The 22,039-nt window shown below is 37.0% G+C and overlaps 1 protein-coding gene across 3 annotated transcripts in view; it reads right to left on the bottom strand.

The window, feature by feature from the left end:
• The window catches only part of kiz (kizuna centrosomal protein), a 52,880-nt gene that overhangs the window by 8,919 nt on the left and 21,922 nt on the right, over positions 1-22,039 (bottom strand). For all 3 annotated transcript variants that reach the window (XM_088354844.1, XM_088354846.1, XM_088354845.1), the window contains 4 exons: positions 20,823-20,885; positions 19,482-19,580; positions 16,378-16,447; positions 5,814-5,860 (listed from right to left, as the gene is read on the bottom strand). In XM_088354844.1, the coding sequence (XP_088210970.1) occupies positions 5,814-5,860; positions 16,378-16,447; positions 19,482-19,580; positions 20,823-20,885 (279 nt within the window). The remainder of the gene's footprint in view (positions 1-5,813; positions 5,861-16,377; positions 16,448-19,481; positions 19,581-20,822; positions 20,886-22,039) is intronic.

Raw genomic sequence — 22,039 nt, 5'->3', positions numbered from 1 at the left:
TTAATCTTTACATTTTTTTAACATCATTGCATGGACCTCTTGAGCTATGCAAAATGTTTGTGCCAATAAGCCATAATAATATAAAATAACAAACGTGTTGACCTCTTGTTTTTAATGACCAACATTTTGCATCATTTTGAACAGACAAAAACGAAATAAAACACAACTTTGACGTGGTTTTGAGCAGGGATCTCTAATCTAGCCCCTGGGTAGCCCGCCAAAAGGTTCTGAAAATATATCAGCAGTGATGGGATTTTCCAAGAAATATGAATTCTAATTGGCATGATGATTTTGTGGTTGGCTGAGGCTATTTTAACTCAACTTCTCATAGGTGAAACCTGGTATTTACATAATAACGGCATCGTAATAACAATAACTTTTTATTCAGCCCCTTTACTTTCAGTGCAGCAAACTCTGTTCAGAAGTTCAGTGAGGATCTCTGAATGATTCAATGTTGATCTAAATGACTAACAATGATAAATGGAATCCACCTGTGTGTAATCAAGTCTCTGTATAAATGCACCAGCACTGCGATAGACTCAGAGGTCTGTTTAAAGCGCAGAGAGCATCACGAGGAACACACCAAGCAGGTCCGAGATACTGTTGTGGAGAAGTTTAAAGCTGGATTTGGATACAAAAAGATTTCCCAAGCTTAAAGCTTTAAATCCCAAAACTGTATGTAAACACCTAATGTAAATATCTTCTGCCGCTAAATGCCCACACTTTCTTGTGTAAATATTGTGTAAATAATCTTTTATCTTTTTGTTTTTTTAATTCTCTCAGTAAAATGTGATACTGGAGTGCTGCGTCCACTTTCGTTGTCTCAATAGGTTCAACCCATTTTGTAACAAAGATGATAAATGTATTCTATTCTATTCTATTCTAAACACACCAAGGAGCAATGTGCAAGCTAAAATATTGAAATTTAAGGAGTATCAGACCACTGCAAATCTACCAAGATCGGGCGGTCCCCCTAAACTTTCAGCTCATACAAGACAACTGATCAGAGATGCAGCCAAGAGGCCCATGATCACTCTGGATGAACTGCAGAGGTCTAAAGCTGAGGCGGGAGAATCTGTCCATAGGACAACAATCAGTCGTATACTGCACAAATCTGCCCTTTAGGGAAGAGTGGCAAGAAGGAAGCCATTTCTTAAAGATATCCATAAAAAGTGTCGTTTAAAGTTTGCCACAAGCAACCTAGGAGACACACCAAACAAGTGGAAGAAGGTACTCTGGTCAGATGAGACCAAAATCGAACTTTTTGGCAACAATGCAAGACGTTATGTTTGGTGTAAAAGCAGCACAGCTCATCACCCTCAACACACCATCCCCACAGTCAAACATGGTGGTGGCAGCATCATGATTTGGGCCTGCTTTTCTTCAGCAGGGACAGGGAAGGTTAAAACTCATGGGAAGATGGATGGAGGCAAATACAGGACCATTACGGAAGAAAACTTGGAGTCTGCAAAAGACCTGAAACTGGGACGGAGATTTGTCTTCCAACAAGACAATGATCCAAAACATAAAGAATAGAATAGAATAGCAAAAGTAGCAAAAGCTACAATGGAATGGTTCACCAAAAATAATCCAGACAGAAGAGCAGCTTCAGCGACAGACTGCTGTCACTGTCTTGTACCACGGACAGACTGAAGAGATCTTTTCTTTCTCATGCCATGATGCTCTTCAACTCCACCCGGCAGAGTAAAGGCCCACATTAAATCACACCCCCTACATTGCATATTACCGAATTTTATTGCAATGTGTATTCTGTGTAGCACTATCTAGATACTCTACATAACACGCTACAGTTGGTATTAGCACGTCACATTGGGTATTTGTATACTGTATTGTATTCTTTTTGCTTTATTATTGTATTGTTCTCAGTGCTGGGATGCTGCTGGAAATGTGAATTTCCCTGCGGGGATGAATAAAGTGTCTATCTATCTATCAATCTATCTATCAAGGAGTTAAAATAGCCCAGTCAAAGTCAAGACCTCAATAAAATTCAGAGTCTGTGGAAAGAACTGAAAGCTGCTGTTCACAAACGCTTTCCATCCAACCTCACTGAGCTCGAGCTATTTTGCAAGGAGGAATGGGCAAAAATATCAGTTTCTCGATGTGCAAAACTGATAGAGACATACCCCAAGCGACTTGGAGCTTCAATAGCAGCAAAAGGTGGCGCTACAAAGTACTAACTCAATGGGGCTGAATATATTGCAGACCCACTTTTTCGTTGTGTTTATTTGTTAAAGAAATAAAATAGCCAAGAAAGTGTGTTCCACTTATGATTGCGCGCCACTTATCGTTGATGCTTCACAAGAAATTACAGTTTTATATCTTTATGTTTAAAGTCTAAAATGAGGAAAAAGGTCACAAAGTTCAAGGTGGCCAAATAGTTTCGCAAGCCACTGTAGAATTTTCTCTCCAAATCGCTAAATCTAATCAAACCTTCATCTTTTGTGTCACTTTCACCGGCAAACATCTCCCGGTAGATCCCGGAGTTAAACGATGCGCCTGCCTCCACGGTCCCCAACTACGTCGCAGTCAAGATGTAAATATCAACACAGGACTGGAGTGCTCTATTGCGGTTTAGTGTAAAAATATGAAGTGAAGTGATATACATTATCAGTGATAGTAATTTAAAACTCAATATAATAACGTTTTAATAATTTCACATATACGTAAGTCCCACCAGAGTAAAGGTTGCACCTGCGGCACAAACTATGAAAAGGACTTAGAATTATAGTCCGGAAAATTTAGGTTAACTTCCATTAAGCTGCAGAGCCAGGTTAAAAATAGTCTCATAAATGGACAAGTGACATTCACTTTTTTAATATATATTTTTCACAGCCTTGTACCTGTTTACCAGTTCCCCACGGCCTTGAATGCACCACGTTGCTTTCCGGCAAGCCTGGAGAAAATCAATGCTATTCTGCCATCCAATGTTCCCTTAAAACTGTTTAATTTGTTCATTGCCAGACCTTCCACAAACAACGAGCATATTAATGTCAGGTATTTTAATGTTTTATTATTTTTTTATTTTAACCTGAATTCTGTAAAATCAACACGATGTGAAAATAAGTCTTTGGCAGTTAAAACCAATCCAGATGAAGTTAATAACTATAATCCTATACATGTGACTTTTACACTATATTTGAATATAAAACCTTCTATTTGTAAAAATTAAATTTGAAAAAAAGCTAAACTAGCATTAATGGAAAATGTAAATCGAAAAGCTAATTAAATGTCAAAGCGAAATCAGCATCCGCGCAACTGAAAACACAATAAGCGATGTAGAGAGTGAACGGATAACTGGGTGTCTTTCACGTGCAGAAATTACTATAGATTTGCAATTAAAAAGGTATGCTTTTATCTGTAGCTCCTAAATTAGATACCAATAAGTTGTGCAAGTGTGCAGGTGCACCTAGAGTTACTGGATCAATAACGAGTGCAAGAAGCAACTAATCTCCTAATGATGGCAATTTGGTGCCTTTCAATAATCAGCAAAGCTTAAGCAGGGGATGATTATGTCTAAAGACGCTTTATTTAATCAGAAATCCAAAAGATGACCTAAAATTGGACCAATAAACTTTGTGAATATAGTAATTGCAAAATAAAAGGTCTTAAAAACATGTTACATTTTAATAAATTGGATTTACTTTCAACATCTAATCCTGGGTTACAGATTCTCTGAAAGGGATTTAGCCTCAAGGTCGGTTTCTGTCCTACAGGACCTCAAAAAACATAATAGAGAAAATTTCAATTAAAAAGTTAGTATTCAAATTACACTTAAAATTGCCAGGGATGAATAACATTTTTGTTTTGATATCACGTTTAATAGAATGAAACCTCTTGTGACCGTCTTTACAACAAAAAAAACCTTTAAATGACAACTCGCACTCATGAGTCGGCAGTGACCGAGTGGAAAAAATACATGCCAACAGGACCAAATGTGGTGTCATTTTTTTGTACCTTTGAACCATGTCCTGCACTCTGGTCTTATTTTCTGATAGAGAATGTAAAAAAATATAAATAAGTAGGGATACATTTAATTTTAGGGATCAGAACATTTTGGGCTGTAAATAATCAGAAGCAGATCTTCTTAAAATTATGAGTGGACAAAATGATGTTGCCGCCATGTGAAAACGCTGCCAGAGGACCTCGAGTATACAATAAAAGCAGATCAGATAGACATGATGGTCCAAGACCGTTACGGCAATTAAAAACTAGTAAAAGATTCTTATAATCTACCCTGAAACGCACGGGTAGCCATTGTAGAGATTTCAAAACTTGTGTAATGTGATCTCTTCCCTAAGCCCCCGTAAGCACAAGTGCTGCTGAGGCTGGCAGTAGCTGCAAGCTGGCAATGTTTTTAGGGAAGCCAGAGAGCAGGGCATTACAATGATCTAAACGAGAAGAGGAGATAGAAAGATCACTGTCAAAACTAGAAATCTGCAAATATTTTATTTTACATTCTCTCAGAGAATCGTGTGTCTATCTGCTCCTGAGTTTATGGTAGCCACTAGTTGTACTTTGGGCATTGTTTACATGTTAACATCAGAGGGCCAACTTCCAACAGTTTAGCATTTTTAACTCGTAAGCATGTACTTTCATTTCATTTCATTTCATACTTTGTGCATGACATTCTGTTCTTTCCAAATCAATTGGCTGGCTTTAAGCTTTGTGTGGTGGGTGTTTGATTTCCTATTATTAGTACTTTGGTTGGTTGGTTGGATTTCTTAACCACTAGGGTCATAGGAGCACCATATCCTGTGGTGTGTCATGGGCAAGTACAGCCTTGTGGTGCACATCCCTCTCTAGGCCAACATATGTTTCCATGTGGTCTCGAACTGGGGACCTTTTGCACGATAGGCGAATGTGCTAACCACTGCATTATGGAAACATTATCACTCTACTCCAGCAAAAATGGTGGTGTGATTTGTTTGTTGCAGACTCTGCCAACTGCTGTATCGTCGGTTCTCCCCTTCTTCTGTTTTCTTGTCATAATTCATTTTTCTGTTCATTAAAAGCTTAACGCCCCAATTAGTAACATTTGACCACTAGATGGCACTGTGTTGTCTGGTACGAGTGAGGGCCAGTGGGGATTCCACTGTGTAAAATCTCGACCTATGTTTTTTTTTTTTTTTTTTTTTTAAATAACATTGGTATGATAGTTCATGTATTTTTGCTTAGTACTCAAATTAATGTTTTTTTTTTAGCTGGATTAAAGTTTTTTGTACCACTAGGAGGCACTAAATATTACATCCTTTAAATGCCACAAAAATATGCACTTGGTGGAGGTGGGTGCGGTCAACCGTTTCATGTTTTCAGTTTGGACCCGAAATGTTTTTTTAGGGGTACATCTCTGGAAAGTTTGACTGTTAAGGATAAGGTAATGTTAAGTTGGTGTTTCTATATTATGCATTAAGTCTAGTAATCATCAACATTTTTAGAACAATTTACAATTTATTTTTGTGCCCAATCATCAATAAATTGCCTCTTGTCATTGCATACAATGTTTCACAACATTGATATTAATGACATAAGACACAATTCAATTAATTAAATTGAGTATAATAAGATGCGTTTCCTGAGCTTGTAACTTTTCCAACAGTAAAAATTAAAAAAGTGTTAAATGAATAAATACAAAATTGTGTTTTAAATCGCTTAGTTCAGTACTTAGCAACAGCACTTAAGCAAGCATGATCCCTATTCCATGCATTATGTACATTCCAAAAAGTTGTAAGACAGCCACAATCATGTCAGTTGCCTAATCCCACCTACAATATGGTTTTGTATATGCTACTTACCATTTGACTGCAGAGCAGAATAAATCTTTGGGTTCACCTGAGTTTTCCTATGAGCACAAACACAAATAAACATTTTTTTATCATGATGCTTAAAAATTGCAGTAGGTACATTATGTAATACCCACACCAAAACGCAACCTTGTTAGATAGTTCGAATAGCATTACATAAATAATACCTCCTCTCATTGCTTGCTCAAAAAATAAAATGCACAAAACATATTACTAGAACACTGTGCTAAGAGGCAGAAATCTTTCGTTAAAGCCCACTTTAACAGTATTAATGGCTGTTGTGTCAACCACTGGATTGAAAGTCGCTGATATGATTACTTGCAAAATTTGAACAGTAAAGCAAGGAGAACGACTCTGCAGTTCTAATTGAACGAAAATGACATCAAGAAGGCGGCCCATTGAAATACAGTCAAAAGCAAGGGTTGCCAGGTTCCCATAGCTCCGCTGATAACGTTATGTAAATGTGTGACCTCCGAAAGCGCTTTGATCTAACTTGATGCATATGCAAGAAGGTTCGTGGATCCACTTTAGAAGGCCTCCTCTCGCAGAGCCGTGCACATGCTAAATCTACCTTCATTATCTCTCACAACTTGTTTGTATACACATGGCATTATTATGTGATTTGTCAACAATCTTGTGTTGATTTTTTTAGCTGCAGTAGACTGAAGAATTGCTACCCATGGAAACAAATCTGCTGATCTGACTGACAGTGACTACTAGTTGGGTTCTGATTTACAGTATATTTCTGTATTTCACAGTTAAAAAAGTAGTTCTTTAGAATGTTTTTCCCTTTATATTTATTAATATTTTGGTCAAACTTTGTTATCTATTCATCCCTGGTTATTTTTCTTTAAGTGTTCCAACATTTTTCCATGCGTTGACACACATAAAACGTTCGAAAATGAGTTATGTTATAATTTTCGGGTTCTAACAAACAATTATTTCATTATTCAAAGATTTAATGAATTGATACATTGGATTAAATGAAAAACTTTTCATCAAATGCATTTTAAAACAAAACACTATTTACAATTAACACTGAAGCAGACATAAACTAAACATTTCGGTAGGGCACTTATGTGATTCATAATTTGTCTGAGAACATGCAAAGATATGAATTATTTTACAAAATGTAGCAGTCAATGTAGTTGGAGTCAAACTAAGTATTTGTACTCATACTACTGAAGAAAAGTTATCTCGGAAATTATTGGACTTTGCAGGTTTTTTTTTAAGAATATTTAGGGAGTATGGACATTCCTATTTTACTATATATTCTTAGAATTTTTAACTTCTATTTTTCAACAATATTTAAAATGAACTCAAAAATTAACAAAAAGAACAAGATTTTACTTTGAAATAGTATGAGTGAATATACTAAATAGATAGATAGAAGATAGAATATGCCTTTATTGTCATTGTTACAACATGGGATATGCTGTGACAACGAAATTGGACGACTCCAGTTCCACATTTACAGTGAGGATAAGGAAACAAAGAGATAAAGGAACAAAGAACTACCTGACTTTGTTGTGAGTAGGCTTTGTTTTCCTCCGGAAATGTGTGATTCAGTTGAGGGGACCTAAACCAATTTAAGCTTTGTCTATTTACCATCAGGCCTTTTTTCTGTTTTCATGTACCGTATTTTCCGCACTATAAGGCGCACCGGGTTATAGGGCGCACCCCGAAAAAATAGTTTTTGGTCCTATTTTTGACATACATAAGACGCACCGGATTATAAGGCGCTACAATGGGAACGTCGACAAAACAGTCAGATAGTTCAGTCAAACTTATTACCCCCTTAACATTCTGAAAGCTCGCAAAGACTCAAATACGTGTCGAGAACACGTGCGGATGCGGTGTCCGTATGATGTCACTCAAATGCATCGTTCCATCATTCGGAAGGTTAAAGTCTTGGGATTCAAGAAATGCCAACCATTCCTTAGTTTCTATTTTCTTTTTCGCTCGCAACTTTACTGTATATATGACAATAAACACTTGGAATTGAGTTTAATTTAAAAATAGACAGTCCATTCCATCCATTATCTGCACCGCTTATCACAGAAACATCGAGTTCAGTCTGAAACAAGATACAGGGATAATATATATATAGCCATAGTAGCTCACCGAAGTGGTTCTGTTTATAATAATGTGCAGCCGTGGTCCTCTTATATCTGGGAGTTTAGTAAATCCAGGAGAATAAAATATTTACAAATACAAAATAGTAAAAAAATGCTTTCTGTATGCCGTCAGCCACGTGCTATACGCATTCATCTTTTTCGGCCAATTGCAGGCTTTGTTTTGCCGTTTAAGCCAATGCCAGCCTGTAAATGATAAAAAGGACCCGCCCCATGACCTCTGAATAACTTTAGCCAATAGTGATCGATTCAACTGATGATTGACACGTCTTTTTTGGCCAATTGCAGGCTTTGTTTTGCCGTTCAAGCCAATGCCAGCCTGTAAATGATAAAAAGGATCCTCCCCTTGACCTCTGAATAACTTTAGCCAATAGTGATCCTTTCAAATGATGATTGACACTTTGGTTAGCTAATGAAACGCCGGTAAATAAATCCCAGCATACACCGCGGACTACTTGGCGTTCGGGGGAAAATCTCGTCGGCAACTGTAAGTTAGTTGCAATACTTTGCGAATTAATATTGATTCATAAATAAGGCGCACTGTATTATAAGGCGCATGGTCAGCTTTTGAAAAAAATAAAGGCTTTTAGGTGCGCCTTATAGTGCGGAAAATACGGTACCCTATATTGTAAATGTATAGATTTTAAAATGTATTGGATCCTCGCCTCTAATTTTTTTAAATGTATTTTCGGGATTTGATTAAATACCAAACTTGTATTCAATTGTATTAAACAATTGTAATTCCGTTTTGTTTTTTTATTTGTATTTTGTGTCTTATTTATTACATGTTTTACGCAGGGTGAGAGGGAGTAATATAATCTCTGCAGAATGTTGTGTATACAGCATATTTGACAACATGATTAATACAGTCCATAATTCTATAGTTATGTACTGTGTACCATACTGTTGCATTTGCTATGATATAGTAGAAAACATTTGTCTTAAATTATGCTTACAAGGCATTTACTCCTGTATTCCAAACGCAGACAGAGTGGCAGGAAAATGCTTTTGTTTACAGTTTTTTTTGTAAGCTCTCTCCGCCCACACACAAATGTTAATAGCTCAACAGCACTTTTGCACAGCAGAGCTTGTCTAAAGGTAAAGGTAGACCCATCACCTCATCATCCCCATCAACTCCTACTCCCATTCCAGCTATGACCCTCGCACAAACAATGTTTAGGCTAAGCTTGGATGTACTCTAACAGGCCTGAATGGCATCAGGATGTCACCATCAGTAGGGAAGAGAGGGGAAGGAGAAGGGGGGAGGGAGGTAGTGGGTCAGACCACAAGAGGCAAATGTGAGTGCACGCTGAGTGGGCGCACTCTAACATATGAGTGCTCTCTGCTGGGCAAGAGTTTGTACTGCAACTGAATGGAAGCAACCCTGATGATAAAAGCCTTTTGAGAGCGACAGTCCAATAGGGGCCAGCTTGTGCGATTGCTCGACAGCCAATGGTGAAGTATAAAAAAATAGTTATGAAAGGACCGTTTTAATCTGAGTATAATGCAAATGTTTTCCACAGCTAAAAACCGTCCAAAAATATTACAAAAACTACACTCACTGTTTGTATCAAGATTGAACAACAAAAAAGAAAAAAAAGGAAACTGCTACAAACATCATATTCATTAATAATAATGGTAAAGGAGAAATAATAACAATATCTGCAATAGTAATACACTTTGGATGACAAGCATAAACAAAATGCATATATTCTTTTCACATTTTATTGAAAACTCTACAAATTAAAAAAGGTCATTTTCTAACCAATTTTTTTCTGACATATTGCATCATCAAAAACTTTTAAACAATAACTAAATGTGAAGTTTAAAACAATCAGAGTCTCCCTTCAAGCTTCCCTACATGCCTTTTATGAGACCTGACAACCCTTTTTATTACACACAGTGCAGTTTAATATAGAGGATCGTGAGCACAGAGATCCCCGCCCCTTGATCTTTTATCTTATTATTATTAATATTTTTTATTTTATCTTTCTTTTTTTTTAACTTATTGCTATCATTCTAACTATTTATTGAATATATATGTTTTATCATTATCGGGATACAGTGATCTCCATTTTTCTTATTTTATTTATTAATCAGTTACTTTAATTTTCTGGATGGTGTGAATGTGTGACTGGATGTGTTGTTTGGTTGGACAGTGGCATTTGTTGACATGGTTTTTCACGGGAGACACCTGTGTTTACTGACTGCAACCTGGTAAGTGCAAGTCCTCCATCTCCCAGAGTTGTCTGCACCCATGCCCCCAAACAAAAGCTCATTCCAAACACATTTTATTTCACTGCGTGATGTTTGATGAGTTGATAAAATCTAGAAAATAAAAATGCCAAAGCCTGTGTCCCATATGGATTTGAATGTACCACGTTAAATTTATATCCCTCCCGCAGTTACTTAAGAGTGTTGAGAATATTTTTTTATCCTAAATAACAATTTGAAAAGGAGGTGCGAGCAAAGTTCTTTTGTAAAAATGTCACAAAATTTTGCAAACAAGGAATCAGTGCGGACCAAGCTGGGCAAAGATGAAAAGCAGTGCATGCGCTGTGCATAGCACCACCCATTCCTATCAAGTGCTTCAAGTGTGTTTATTTTTTATGTGGATTTCATCATAAAGTGTCTCCACAATGAACATATATTGTTTAATGAGCTTCCATATAAAGTATTATTTAACTAGTTAAAGCAAAAACAGGGTCTTTTTGTCTGACACCTCGACTTTAAACTGTAGTCAAAACCGTGTTTTACATACTGTACTGCACCTTTTACACATTTAATATTGTTGTGTGTCTGTTTGCTATTCTATTAGAACTTAAAAGCCTAATAAATAAAGAAATAACTCAAGTTTTATGTTCTCTGAAAAGAGCCATATATGGCTCGCGAGCCATAGGTAGGATCTCCTGAAATGATTCAATGTGTCATCAAAGTGGTGACCACAGGCCTCTTAGAGCACTTGGGTAGTCAGTAGACTGGTTCAGAGAAAGTAAAAATGTAAACCGCGGAGAAGATGGAGAGAGAGTTTTATACAGGTAATATCAGTTTTCTAAGTGGCATTTAATTCACTTACTTGACCAGTCTCTTTACATTCATGATTGATGTTCGAAGGAGCTGTACGTAATTTGGAACTTTTTTACTTGTTGCCGCCATCTCCTGGCTTGTGTTATCATTGCAGCATCTGTCAAGATCTTTATGTTGTGCTTGAAAGTACGTGCATTTCTTGAATAAACGCTTCTTTTTTTCATCTTCCTTGTGGTTTGTTTTGACATTTGAACAATACTCAAAACAGGCTTTTTCTTACTTTCACAATTGTCATGCTTCACTAACAAATACCACAACAAGAAAACGCATGAAATCTCCCCACCCCGTAAGTGGGCGCGGTGGAAAAATATAAGGACTCTTTGAACTCTGTTGGGCATTGTTAACACATACTTAATAGAGGAAATATTACACTTTTGACTATTTTACGCCTCAAATGATGCAGCCCACCTTTAATAGAAAAAAATATTTAAGAATTACACTATCAACTACATGTAATCACCCAGTTCCCTTTTTCGCTAAAGATTGCTGTGTGGTTGATCGAACTTGTCTCACAATAATTATTACATAGTAGTTGACACATTAATAACATGGTATTAACAAGACAAGTTGATTAGGAAATATATATCAAACTGGTAGAAGCCCTTCACTCTAATAAGCAACAAAAAATAACGCTCAGCTTAAAAAAGGATGTAAATCCCTGGTTTGGTCAAATAAACACAAAATATAAAAACAAAGTAAATTTCAAATGATTGCATTGTTCTTTTGTGGAAAACAAGAAAGTATGTACTGTATTGTATTGCATTGAAAAAAGCCATAACTCCCCACTATCTCTATTTTACCCATGACCAATTCTCGTCCTTTTTCTTTATTTACGGATCTCCTCTTCCCTCAGACCTCCATGCGGTCCCGTCCTTCCCTCCTCCCGGCGAGCAGTCACATATCTGTGCGCTTCTGATTTTGACACTGAGCGATTTGAGGTCGAATGCTTGAGCACATCCTGTTGTCCGTGGCAAAGCTGTAAACCACTAATTGTTGTGTCAAGGTTTTTGTCAAGCAGGCACTAAGCACAACAATAACACCGGCTGATGGTGAGAGGATCTTTTTCTTACGCGCAGAGTGTGCGGTCATGTGCGGGCGATTAAAAATGGGGAGGAATAATAATAAAAAAATAAATTGCTAAATAAAACCAGGGAGGCCGGGGTCTGTGAAACGTCCGCAAGAGAAAGAAGCAGAATGTTTCTTTGCACTAGAGGAAGCAGTGGCATGCACTTGCATACAAAAGGGGAACAAGTGGTCTTTACATGGAGTGCAGCTGCTTATTAAGACTCACTCCTTCGTGCGTTATTCCTTTCATCCTCACTCAACCACAAAGTGATTTTACTTCGGCATTCAAAAAGAGAGCAAAAGATTTGTAATGGACAAATCCTTTGCAAATTCAGCAGATTGGCAGTTTTATTTTTAATATTGAGAAAGACGATTCTCTCAAACGGCGTCATAGTGAAATTGACACACATATACGTGTTACGAGTATCTCTTTGCATCTTGTATAGACTGCATGTATTTAATCCGTAAAGCTTATTAAGGCTTCGGTCATTGCTATGCAAAGCAGCACCCAGCGCTTTTCTCTCGCTTTTCATCTGAGTGCAGTGTTTGGCCAAAAGCGCTGGCCCCCCGCCTCTCATTCTGCATTCATAACATGCAACATTTGCACAATGTATCTCTCAAAGGCCCTGAATAGAAGGCCTTAATACTCATGTAAACAACTGCAAACCAATTACTTAATGAATCAGGCCCACACATAATGAGAAGCCTGACAAAGAGTTATAAATGCATTTTTTGTGCTAAAGCCTCTGCTTTAAAGTACAATCCCCTCAGCTGTAGTATAAGCTTAACATACAAATCATAATTATTGTCTAAGACAACACAGAAGACATTTTTCTATTTCGAGTCCGACTTTATCCTCCTTTTGATGTAACTCATCAGCTCGCTGACAAAAAAAATGAAGCAAATCATGTAGAGGGAGGGACCAGTCGAAGAGCGACAAAAAATGCTTCAGTAAAGACTAAGATGGGGGGAAAAGGGCTGGAGAAAGGGCAAAGTGTAACAAAGTGAAACAGATAGAAGCAGGGGCAGAGCTTCCTGTGGTGTTATGCTTCTGCTTGAGTGCAGAGCTTCTGGACCACTTGTGGGTGCATTTAAGTGACTGAAAGAAGTAAGATGCTTAAATCTAGAAGGTGAGAAAAGAAGATAACAAGAAGAGGAATCTAGTGCAACCTTAGCACTTACTAGCGCTAGCATCGGCATGCACAAATATATGGAATGTTCACAGTTTTAAAGGTAAAAATTAACCATTAAATAAAAGTGAATCTATAAAACTGAAAAAAAGAAAATATACACAAATATTCCAAAAATGAAAGCAAAACAAAAAGGTAGGCAACATTTAATTGGATAAAAAAAATTATTGATGAAAAAATGTAAATACATAAACAAATAGCAAAAAAATAAACACTAAATAAACAAACTGAATTTTCACAACTATACGGTGCACTTAAAAAAGTCATGCATTTGTGCCGCGCTATTTAGTGCAGTTTTCCCTGTGTGTATTGTTGTGAAGCGCACGTAGTAGAGGTCACCGTGAGAAAGTTAAAGGGGTAGGTGATATTGATTATTTTTGAAAGAATGAGTAGATTATTGTGTATGAAAAAAGATGTATGTGCGTTATTGCACACATCTCCATTGACCTGCGCCTCTACGCGTGCTACTCACGCCTGACGCGATCTTCCACCATTGACGTACCATTGTCATTTTCCTTCTAGTGGCTTGTACCACATTACTGAGTGTGCCGTCATAGACTTTCTGGACTAGTTTACAGGCTGGGGGCATCGTTTCTCCGGACAAATTTTCAACATATTACCTAGTGTTTACTATGTTTGTGTACTGTAATGCTAAATCTATTTCATCCTGGAAGGGGGATTACCACTTGTGAGGCCCCTTCTCAAGGTTTCTTTTTTCCTCACGCTGAGGTTTTGAGTTTTTCCTTGCCCGCATGTTGGTTTAAGATCAGTTAATTGTGTAATTGTAATCCTGTGCAGTCCTTTGAAACATTTTTGTGATTAAGGGCTATATGAATAAATGTGACTTGACTTGACTGTTGTCCGATGTGGAAAACGAGTGAAACAAATGAACTCTTAGCTTTTTATCATTCTAGGTGGTTGCAGATGGTAGGGCTAACATTTCTGCTGTAACTGTTATTTTTCAAAAGCTGTTATTATTTCTAAAAGAGAAGCACGGCACAGGAATTGACTCTTAAAATTAAACTGGTATGGTTGTTGCACATTCGATGGGTTTGATTCACAACGATTACCTGCAAAATAAATTTTGTTGCGCTCTCTTTTGTGCTCGTTTTCTCTGTGTGTTTTACCACGCCCACGCCTAGTGATGACTTAAAAAATGTGAGTACTCTGTCATAGATACTTAGAGCACATCCAAACTTAACTTAGCTCCCGCTCTACTTTATAATACGCACACTTGTATGCTTGTGAGTGTTGATTGTTGTTAGGTGGATGTAGTAGAGGACACCATGATAAAGGGTGTAATGCAATCATTAATAGGGGAGCAATCGGCTGAGGTTGACAGGTATTAAAAAAATACTTTATTATTGTTATACCTTATATGTCTCAATAAATATAATCAAAATACCCCAAAATATAAAAATTATAACAAAAATAAAAATAAATTAAATTAAAAAAAAAACAAAAAACAAAATAGGAATCTAAAAACATTATTCTCTATTCATTTTAGGCTGCAGTCGCTGAAGGCATGATATGTGTAATGACATTTTGTTCAAATTAGGGGGCGCACCCAAAAGAGTGTCTTGAATTAGATTTCTTCCAATTGTATTTTTACAATTATTTTTTTAACCATGCTATGTATTTATTAATTTTGGTTTGTCTTTGTATACTTGCTTTGTTGCTACCATTTACATATTTATTACTTTTTTCATACAGTTGGGGATTTTATTTTCATATGTATTTTTATTTTCACAATTGTTCAAGCATTAATAAATACGATTTTTTTATTTGGGTCAATTTGGTCCTATATGAAGATGATCATTTGATCAACGCGATGAACTTGTACAATCCACATCACTAAACGTTCACAAAATTAGGGGGCCACCAAAAGAGTCTCTTGGGTTAGATTAATTCCAATTGTACAATTAATTTTTTAACCACGTTTTGTATTTATTCATTCGATTGTTTTTGTATACGGTGCTTAATTGCTACTATTTCCGTAGTTATTCTTTTTTTAAATTAAGTTGGGTATTTTTTTATAAGTGTTTTTTATGTGTAAAAATAATTAATAGATTAATTAATAGATTAATAGATTTTCTAATTTGGACAATTTGGTCCTCAACATAGATCACCATTTGATCTACGAGATGAACATGTGCAATCCCCATCACTACACTTTTGCAAATTTGTCTATTTTTCAGGTTCTGTCAATTCACAGATATTTTAGACTTCCTATGCAAATTAATAACATGGAAATCGGCAGCATCTGAGAGGGGCCCGGTCTGAAATTGGCTCATGTTTATTAAAGAGCGTTGTCTGTGCTCTGCGGCTGGCAGAGGCAGGCGTCAACAGCTACGAGGACCACAATAGAATCCGCCCATTAGCCCTTCCCTGTGCTAATAGGCAGACTGCAGCGCCTGCTCGCCAGGCCAGGGACGTACAGCCTTCAGCCCTCGGATCAACGTGCTGCCCAGTAATCACATGAAATCAGAGAAGATTATTCCTCATAACGTTTATACAGCCATTACAGGAGCCAAAATGGGTTTTGTAGCGAAGAGCTGCTCTGAGGACCTGGTAGTCAATTGCAGATTTGATCAAGTTGTGTTGATATTCAAATGGAGGTGCAACGCTGTGATATTCAACGTGGCTGTTTACCATTAAATGTTCTTCAACTGGTCCACTTAGAGCTCTGATTTGAGAAGCTTCGCTGCATTTACTGCTGAAAAACGAAAGGACGCTTGTCTTTGTCAAAACATCTTTCAAAGTACCTGCCCTTCATTATTCTTCTTGATGTGTTTGCATTCTTGTAATAAGCCAGAAACATGATTTTGTGACACCGTTTTAGCGTTCCTTCAGGTCATTTTGATTTTGATTTCAGAAATGGGTTTCGAACCCTATCAAAATGGGGAGGGAGACTTTACCGGTGCTTTTGTCTTTGTTGGGAAGTTAATGGGTGCTGCCCTTTGATCTTATGGAAATGAACAAGGACTCATTACTGTGTTCCATGCAAATGTGTATTAACCACTTTGGGGTCTGGTGGCCTATTCCCTGTGGTCTGGTGAGTAACAACTATGTTCTTACTGAGGGTTAGGGTCTTCAGGTGATGAGCATTTGGTCCTCCCAAGTTCCAAGCCAAGGTCATGATTTTTTCCTTGAAAGAAGAACAGATAAAAGAATTTATATTTCGACACGATCTAAAATCAATATGTCCCTGAAAAGGACTGTGTGTAATACTCAATCACTATATTTAACTATATTGTGTGGTGCAAATGAAAACACATGCTAAAAAAGAATGCTTACTGGTAGGCACTAAATAATACACACTGTCCCTTTAAAAAACTTTGAAACAATTCTCCAGACTCAAAAGTGGAATTCGGATGTATTTTCATCAGGTATCAATATTTTTTTCAAGTTGATTTACACCAATTCAAAGTTTTCAGTCTTTACAGAAATTGTTTCGAGAAAAAGTTACAAAACTACCAACCATCGAGTTTTAACTCGGATACTGAACATTACTAAACATTAATGCTATCCAACAAGCTGTTAGGAGTACCAAGTCCACTTTCACATAAATTGGGACATAAATAGCATAATTCATACATCAGACAGTGCTTGTTTTTGGTCAATCAGAACATGAAGCAGATGACGGTATGTGGCTCCCGATTTAGGTCGGCCCTCTTTGTATCACAAACAATGCACACGTGATCCACGCTCTTTTAGTGTTTTGTATGAAAATGGTTTGATGATGTGTCTGGGTCACTTGTAATATAGATCAGGGGTATCCAGAACGATTGGTACAGGTGAGGTGTGTCTCTTTTCCTTAGCCCAAACCTAATTTGGAGAAATGTTTGATATGGATAAAGGCATGCGGGCGCCTCACGATCAACTCGATGTGCAGAGGATTGATGGGAACCAGAACAAAGTCATTAGTTCTACAGTATTTTATTTTTCTTAAATTGAAGTTAACGCGGGCAGAACGGCGGCACAGTGATTAGCGCGTGTGCGGCACAGTTCTGAGGTCATGAGATGGAACCTTCCTGTGTGGAGTTTGCAAGTACTCCCCGTGCTTGCGTGGGTCTCCTCCAGGCACTCCGGTTTCCTCCCACATTCCAAAATCATGCATGTTAGGTTAATTGGCTGGTCCAAAAAGTCCCTAGGTGTGAATGAGCGAGTGAGTTGTCTGTCTCAGTGTGCCTTGCGACTGGCTGGCAACCAGCTCAGGGGGCCCAAGGATAGCTGGGATGGGCTCCAGCACCCCCGCGACCCCACTGAGGATAAGCGGTGCAGATAATGGATGGATGAAGTTAACGTTGCAGTTGGGTTGGTTAGTTGTCAGTGGGAGAGTATGGTACAGTGAGCTTTTGGCCATCATCTTTGTCTGAGTCACTTCATAGTCTGACATTGGCATATGCTGTGGATCCCAGTATTTATTGTTTAATGTGTATAAATAATAATGTCTAATTTGGTTAAAATTATTGGATAACTTTACTGTATGTGTTTTGCAGTGATTAGATAACTGTCCACTGTAACCAATGCAGTCTACATTCCCTGGGCGTGAAGTTTGTATGTTACTGTTGTGGTCGCTTTACCTGCACGTTCTATGAGGATATCACTACACCCTCACTAGCATATGACAAAAACAAATGCAAGCATAGGTGTCATTTGGTAATTAAAGTAAAATAGTAAATTATGGTATAAATAAGATATGCAATTCGGGATCCAGTATATCAAATTTATGAAACTTGAAGTGTAATTCCCTTATGTTCCTCTCCAGAGACTCGAAACAAATGGAAATTATACCACTTGTTTCATGAATTTGATATACTGCATCGGTCATTGTACATCCTTCTGTATACCATTATCTCTCACAAATCTGAATCTTTTTCTATGTGTAGTTGGTACGGGGCTTTTGACTTCCTTATATATCGCCAACATTTTGCATCCACCATTGCAAGGTTAGCGTCTTTGGTCACTTTGAGACCATGAATATAAATCTGTATATGATAAGTGAGAGTTTGAGACCCTTTGTTACTGACTTTTGAGATAAAATTGCATAATCCAAAATAAACAATACAGCTTTGTTATCAGGAATATCGACTAAAGCTGTTTTGGCTGCTCTGTTTGCTCCGCTTGTAATACATGAATACAGCAACTATTGAGGGCGTGGCTTAGCACTTGATGTCGGATGTATGAATTATGTCCATTTTGGCAATATACATCATTTATAAAGGGATGTTTGAGACTCCATTTTTTTCACCTGACCGTTTACCTGATACTAATAGGCAACCAGCGAGTAGTCATTACTACTTATACCAGTTGCAGATATCAGGCCCATATAATTCCCTCCACTCTTAAAAAAAGGGCAAAAAAGATGATATTTTTTTAAATTACTTTTAAAACCCCAACATTAACGTTTCCCTAATAATACATTCAAATAGTAGAAAATGTATTATTTCTCTAATGCAGTGGATGGCAAACTATAGGCCATCAGGTGTTTTAATCGGGCCTGCCAAAATGAAAATGGTAAAAATATAATGTGAACATAAACATGTTAAAAAAGTACTACAAATAAAAAAAATGTTTTTGTTGCCTTCCATAGCCAGCGTCCTTTCCTGTGTCTGCATAAGAACTATATTTTTCATTGTGCTCACGGCCACAGTTAAATAGTGGTCTATATTTTTCTGTAGTTGTTGACTTCATTCATTAGTCTTTGAAAAAAAAGAAAAATCGCGTTAAAATTACGTCTAAACTAGGCCTTGTGACAATGTATCATGTAACTTTGCTCCAATACATTTTAAATTAAGTTTTTATAGATACATACATTAATTTATTAAATGTTTAAGTGTTTTAAATTAATTTGCAAGCAATGGTCCCTTTATAAAAAATATACAATGAAATAAAACATGTGCATGTGAATGCAAACAAGACAAATTGAATTGGCTTACGTTTTATTTTTTTTCTCTTGTATTGCCAATGTATCCGATTCAAGACTATTCAGTTATATACAAAAAAAATAATAATACATTAGCCAAATTTATCCTCTTAGCAAAGCCTCTACGCACATTTTTAAGGCAATGCGCCTAAAAAAATATGCCCACTCCTAGTCTAAACACTATTTTTTTGTGCCTTTCTTTTGGGCCAAAATCACACTGTTTGCAATATACTGCTGGGGGTGGTTTCCTTACCTGCTGAGGGGGGGTCATCCTCCTCTCCCTCCATCTCTTCAGAACTCGACAGGTCTGCTTGCATGGCTGAACGCTTAAGTAACTGATAGGCTTTTGTTTCTGTTAGGACAAGCACACACAATGTACGCTTACACACACACGGTCAGTCAAATATTTGCCTAAAAGCCGGACTTCCTACTTTCAGAGGTTTCTGCATTTGGCAAGCCGGCATGCTCGAGTGACCGAGTCTTTAACTTAGACATAGTATGGGCAAATACATCAGCTTTGTTGTTAGGGAAATGTTGCAATTTCACTGTTTCCGTTAAAAAACGTCGAAATTATTTTTTTAATAAGGATTTCAGCTTAATCTTTGCCATCGCAATAATAGTTAAAAAAAAAACAACAACACAAGGTTCCCACTGTTTTCTTGAAATCAGTTTCCAGGATTATTCAAGGAAATGTTTAAAGCTACAGGGGTGATTCTTCAGAATTTTTTTAGAGACGTATCTTTACTTTTTCTATGCCAACTACACTTCATGCTTTCAATGGTGAAAGGGTTGTAGACTACTGATTAAAAATAAAAATATATAGAACTTTTAAAATGAGCTCTCCTGATTTAATTTTCTAAATTATATATGTAAAAATAATTGGCTATCGATCTATTTGGATCTATTGAAGGTATACTGTTGTATAAAATCAAATATATAAATGCTAAATCAGCCCACATATAGAACTAGTCCAATTTATAAAAAACACAACATAACACTCTGTGATCTTGCACAAATATGGAAACTAATGTAATGTTTCCCCTACCTTTTTCGCTCCCTTTTGATTAGGAAGAACAAACAAGACTCATTTTGCCAGCTATACGACATGTTCACGAAAAAAAAAAAATAATAATCAGCATGACATCTGGTAACCAAGGTAAGTACAAGCTACATTTCAGAGCAGCAGAGGGAGGGGAAAACCAACTCCTGCAGGATGTCTTCACAGCTAGTATTTTGCAAAACGCAGTAGCCGTGCAGCGATACTATTAGCTAGATAACGGGTCTCTATGATTGATCTATAGCATCAACTTCTTTGACCGCCTGACAATTAAAACGATTGCATTATTCCCCCAACATTGAATGATCAATTTTCCTGGTATTTCTTAGACCAGGGTTGGAAACATAGCTGGTATATTCTAAGAGCTAATTAGAGTGAACAAGCATAGCTCTTCAGGTGGAATGTTGACCCTGATTTCACCTTGATCATGCTGCCACCGCCACTGTGTAAAAGGGCCGATTATTCACTACGGTAGGAAGCAAACAAACTCGCATATAAGCGAGTGTGAAAACTGCAATGCAGGCAATGCCTTTTTACCTCTAATAGGAACAGTTTCTGCAGGGCTTTGGTCGTGGTTCTCTTCTTCAGCACTTTGTAGTTCTGTAAGGAGTGGAAGTGCATAGAGAGATGGATTGGCAGGGGGAAAAGGAAAGTGGGGAGGGAATTGGGAATGATGGGTCTTTATATAGCTCTGAATAGAGTAAATATCTCTATAAAACCAGGTAGCCAGTGATTCATCCCCCCCCCCAAAAAAATCACAATGGTAGAATTGATTACAGTGGGACCGCGGTTATCGCAGTTAATGGGGACCAAAACCATCCGCGATAAGTGAAAATCCGCCAAGTAGCGGCGCACCTTAAGATAAACTAAAAATAAAAAAAAAATATATTTTTTATTTTATTATTATTAATTTTTTATACCCGGTTAATGGGGACCAAAACCACCCGCGAAAAGTGAAAAACTGCGAAGTAGCGACGCCCTTTAAAAAATGCTCACATTTTATTTATTTATTTTTAAATTATTTTATTCTATTATTATTATTTTTAGGCCTAAGTTCTGAACCCGCGAACTTGGAACCACGAAGTTGCGACGCCCCTTCAAAAATGCTTAAAAAAAAAAAAAAATAATAATAATTATTATTATTTTATTTTATTATTATTATTTTTTAGGCCCGCGAAGCTCTGAATCCGCGAACGTCGAAGCGCGAAGTAGCGAGGTCCCACTGTATTTCTTTTTCTTTGGTGTGAAATCAAAGAAACTTTCTGCAATGGTGAGTTCCCGTATAATAAAGCAGGTAAATGTGTTCTGCCTCAGTCAACTTTACAGCAAAATATGTTTGTTGAACATTTTTGATTACATGATCTTCTTTTTAAACACAAATGAGGGATGCACTGAAATGAAAATGTTCGGCCAAAATAAAAATGAACATATGACCAATGGACAGAAAACACAAGTAATTTGTTGCAGCAATTTGTATTAATGGTGTATGAATGTCTTTGGTTGTGTATCTACATATCTAAAGTCATGATATTGAGAATACATAAATATTGATGCCTCAAACAATAATTCAATTTCAACTTTTTTGTTTTGTATTTTTGGCTCTGGCATTTTCACAGAGCACAATATAATATAATTGAATTTAATCTGCGCATCCTATGTAAGAAGTTTCAACAACACCAGACAAACCTCTGTCAAGTATTTGTTGATTTTAAGACGGCATTTGACAGAGTATGGAAAGCCGCTTTCAGGGCCAC

This window comes from Urocampus carinirostris, chromosome 15 (assembly GCF_059441175.1).
Source record: "Urocampus carinirostris isolate Australia breed hairy pipefish chromosome 15, RoL_Ucar_1.0, whole genome shotgun sequence".
Taxonomy (NCBI): Eukaryota; Metazoa; Chordata; class Actinopteri; order Syngnathiformes; family Syngnathidae; genus Urocampus; species Urocampus carinirostris.
This window is presented reverse-complemented; position numbering and strand designations above follow the sequence as displayed.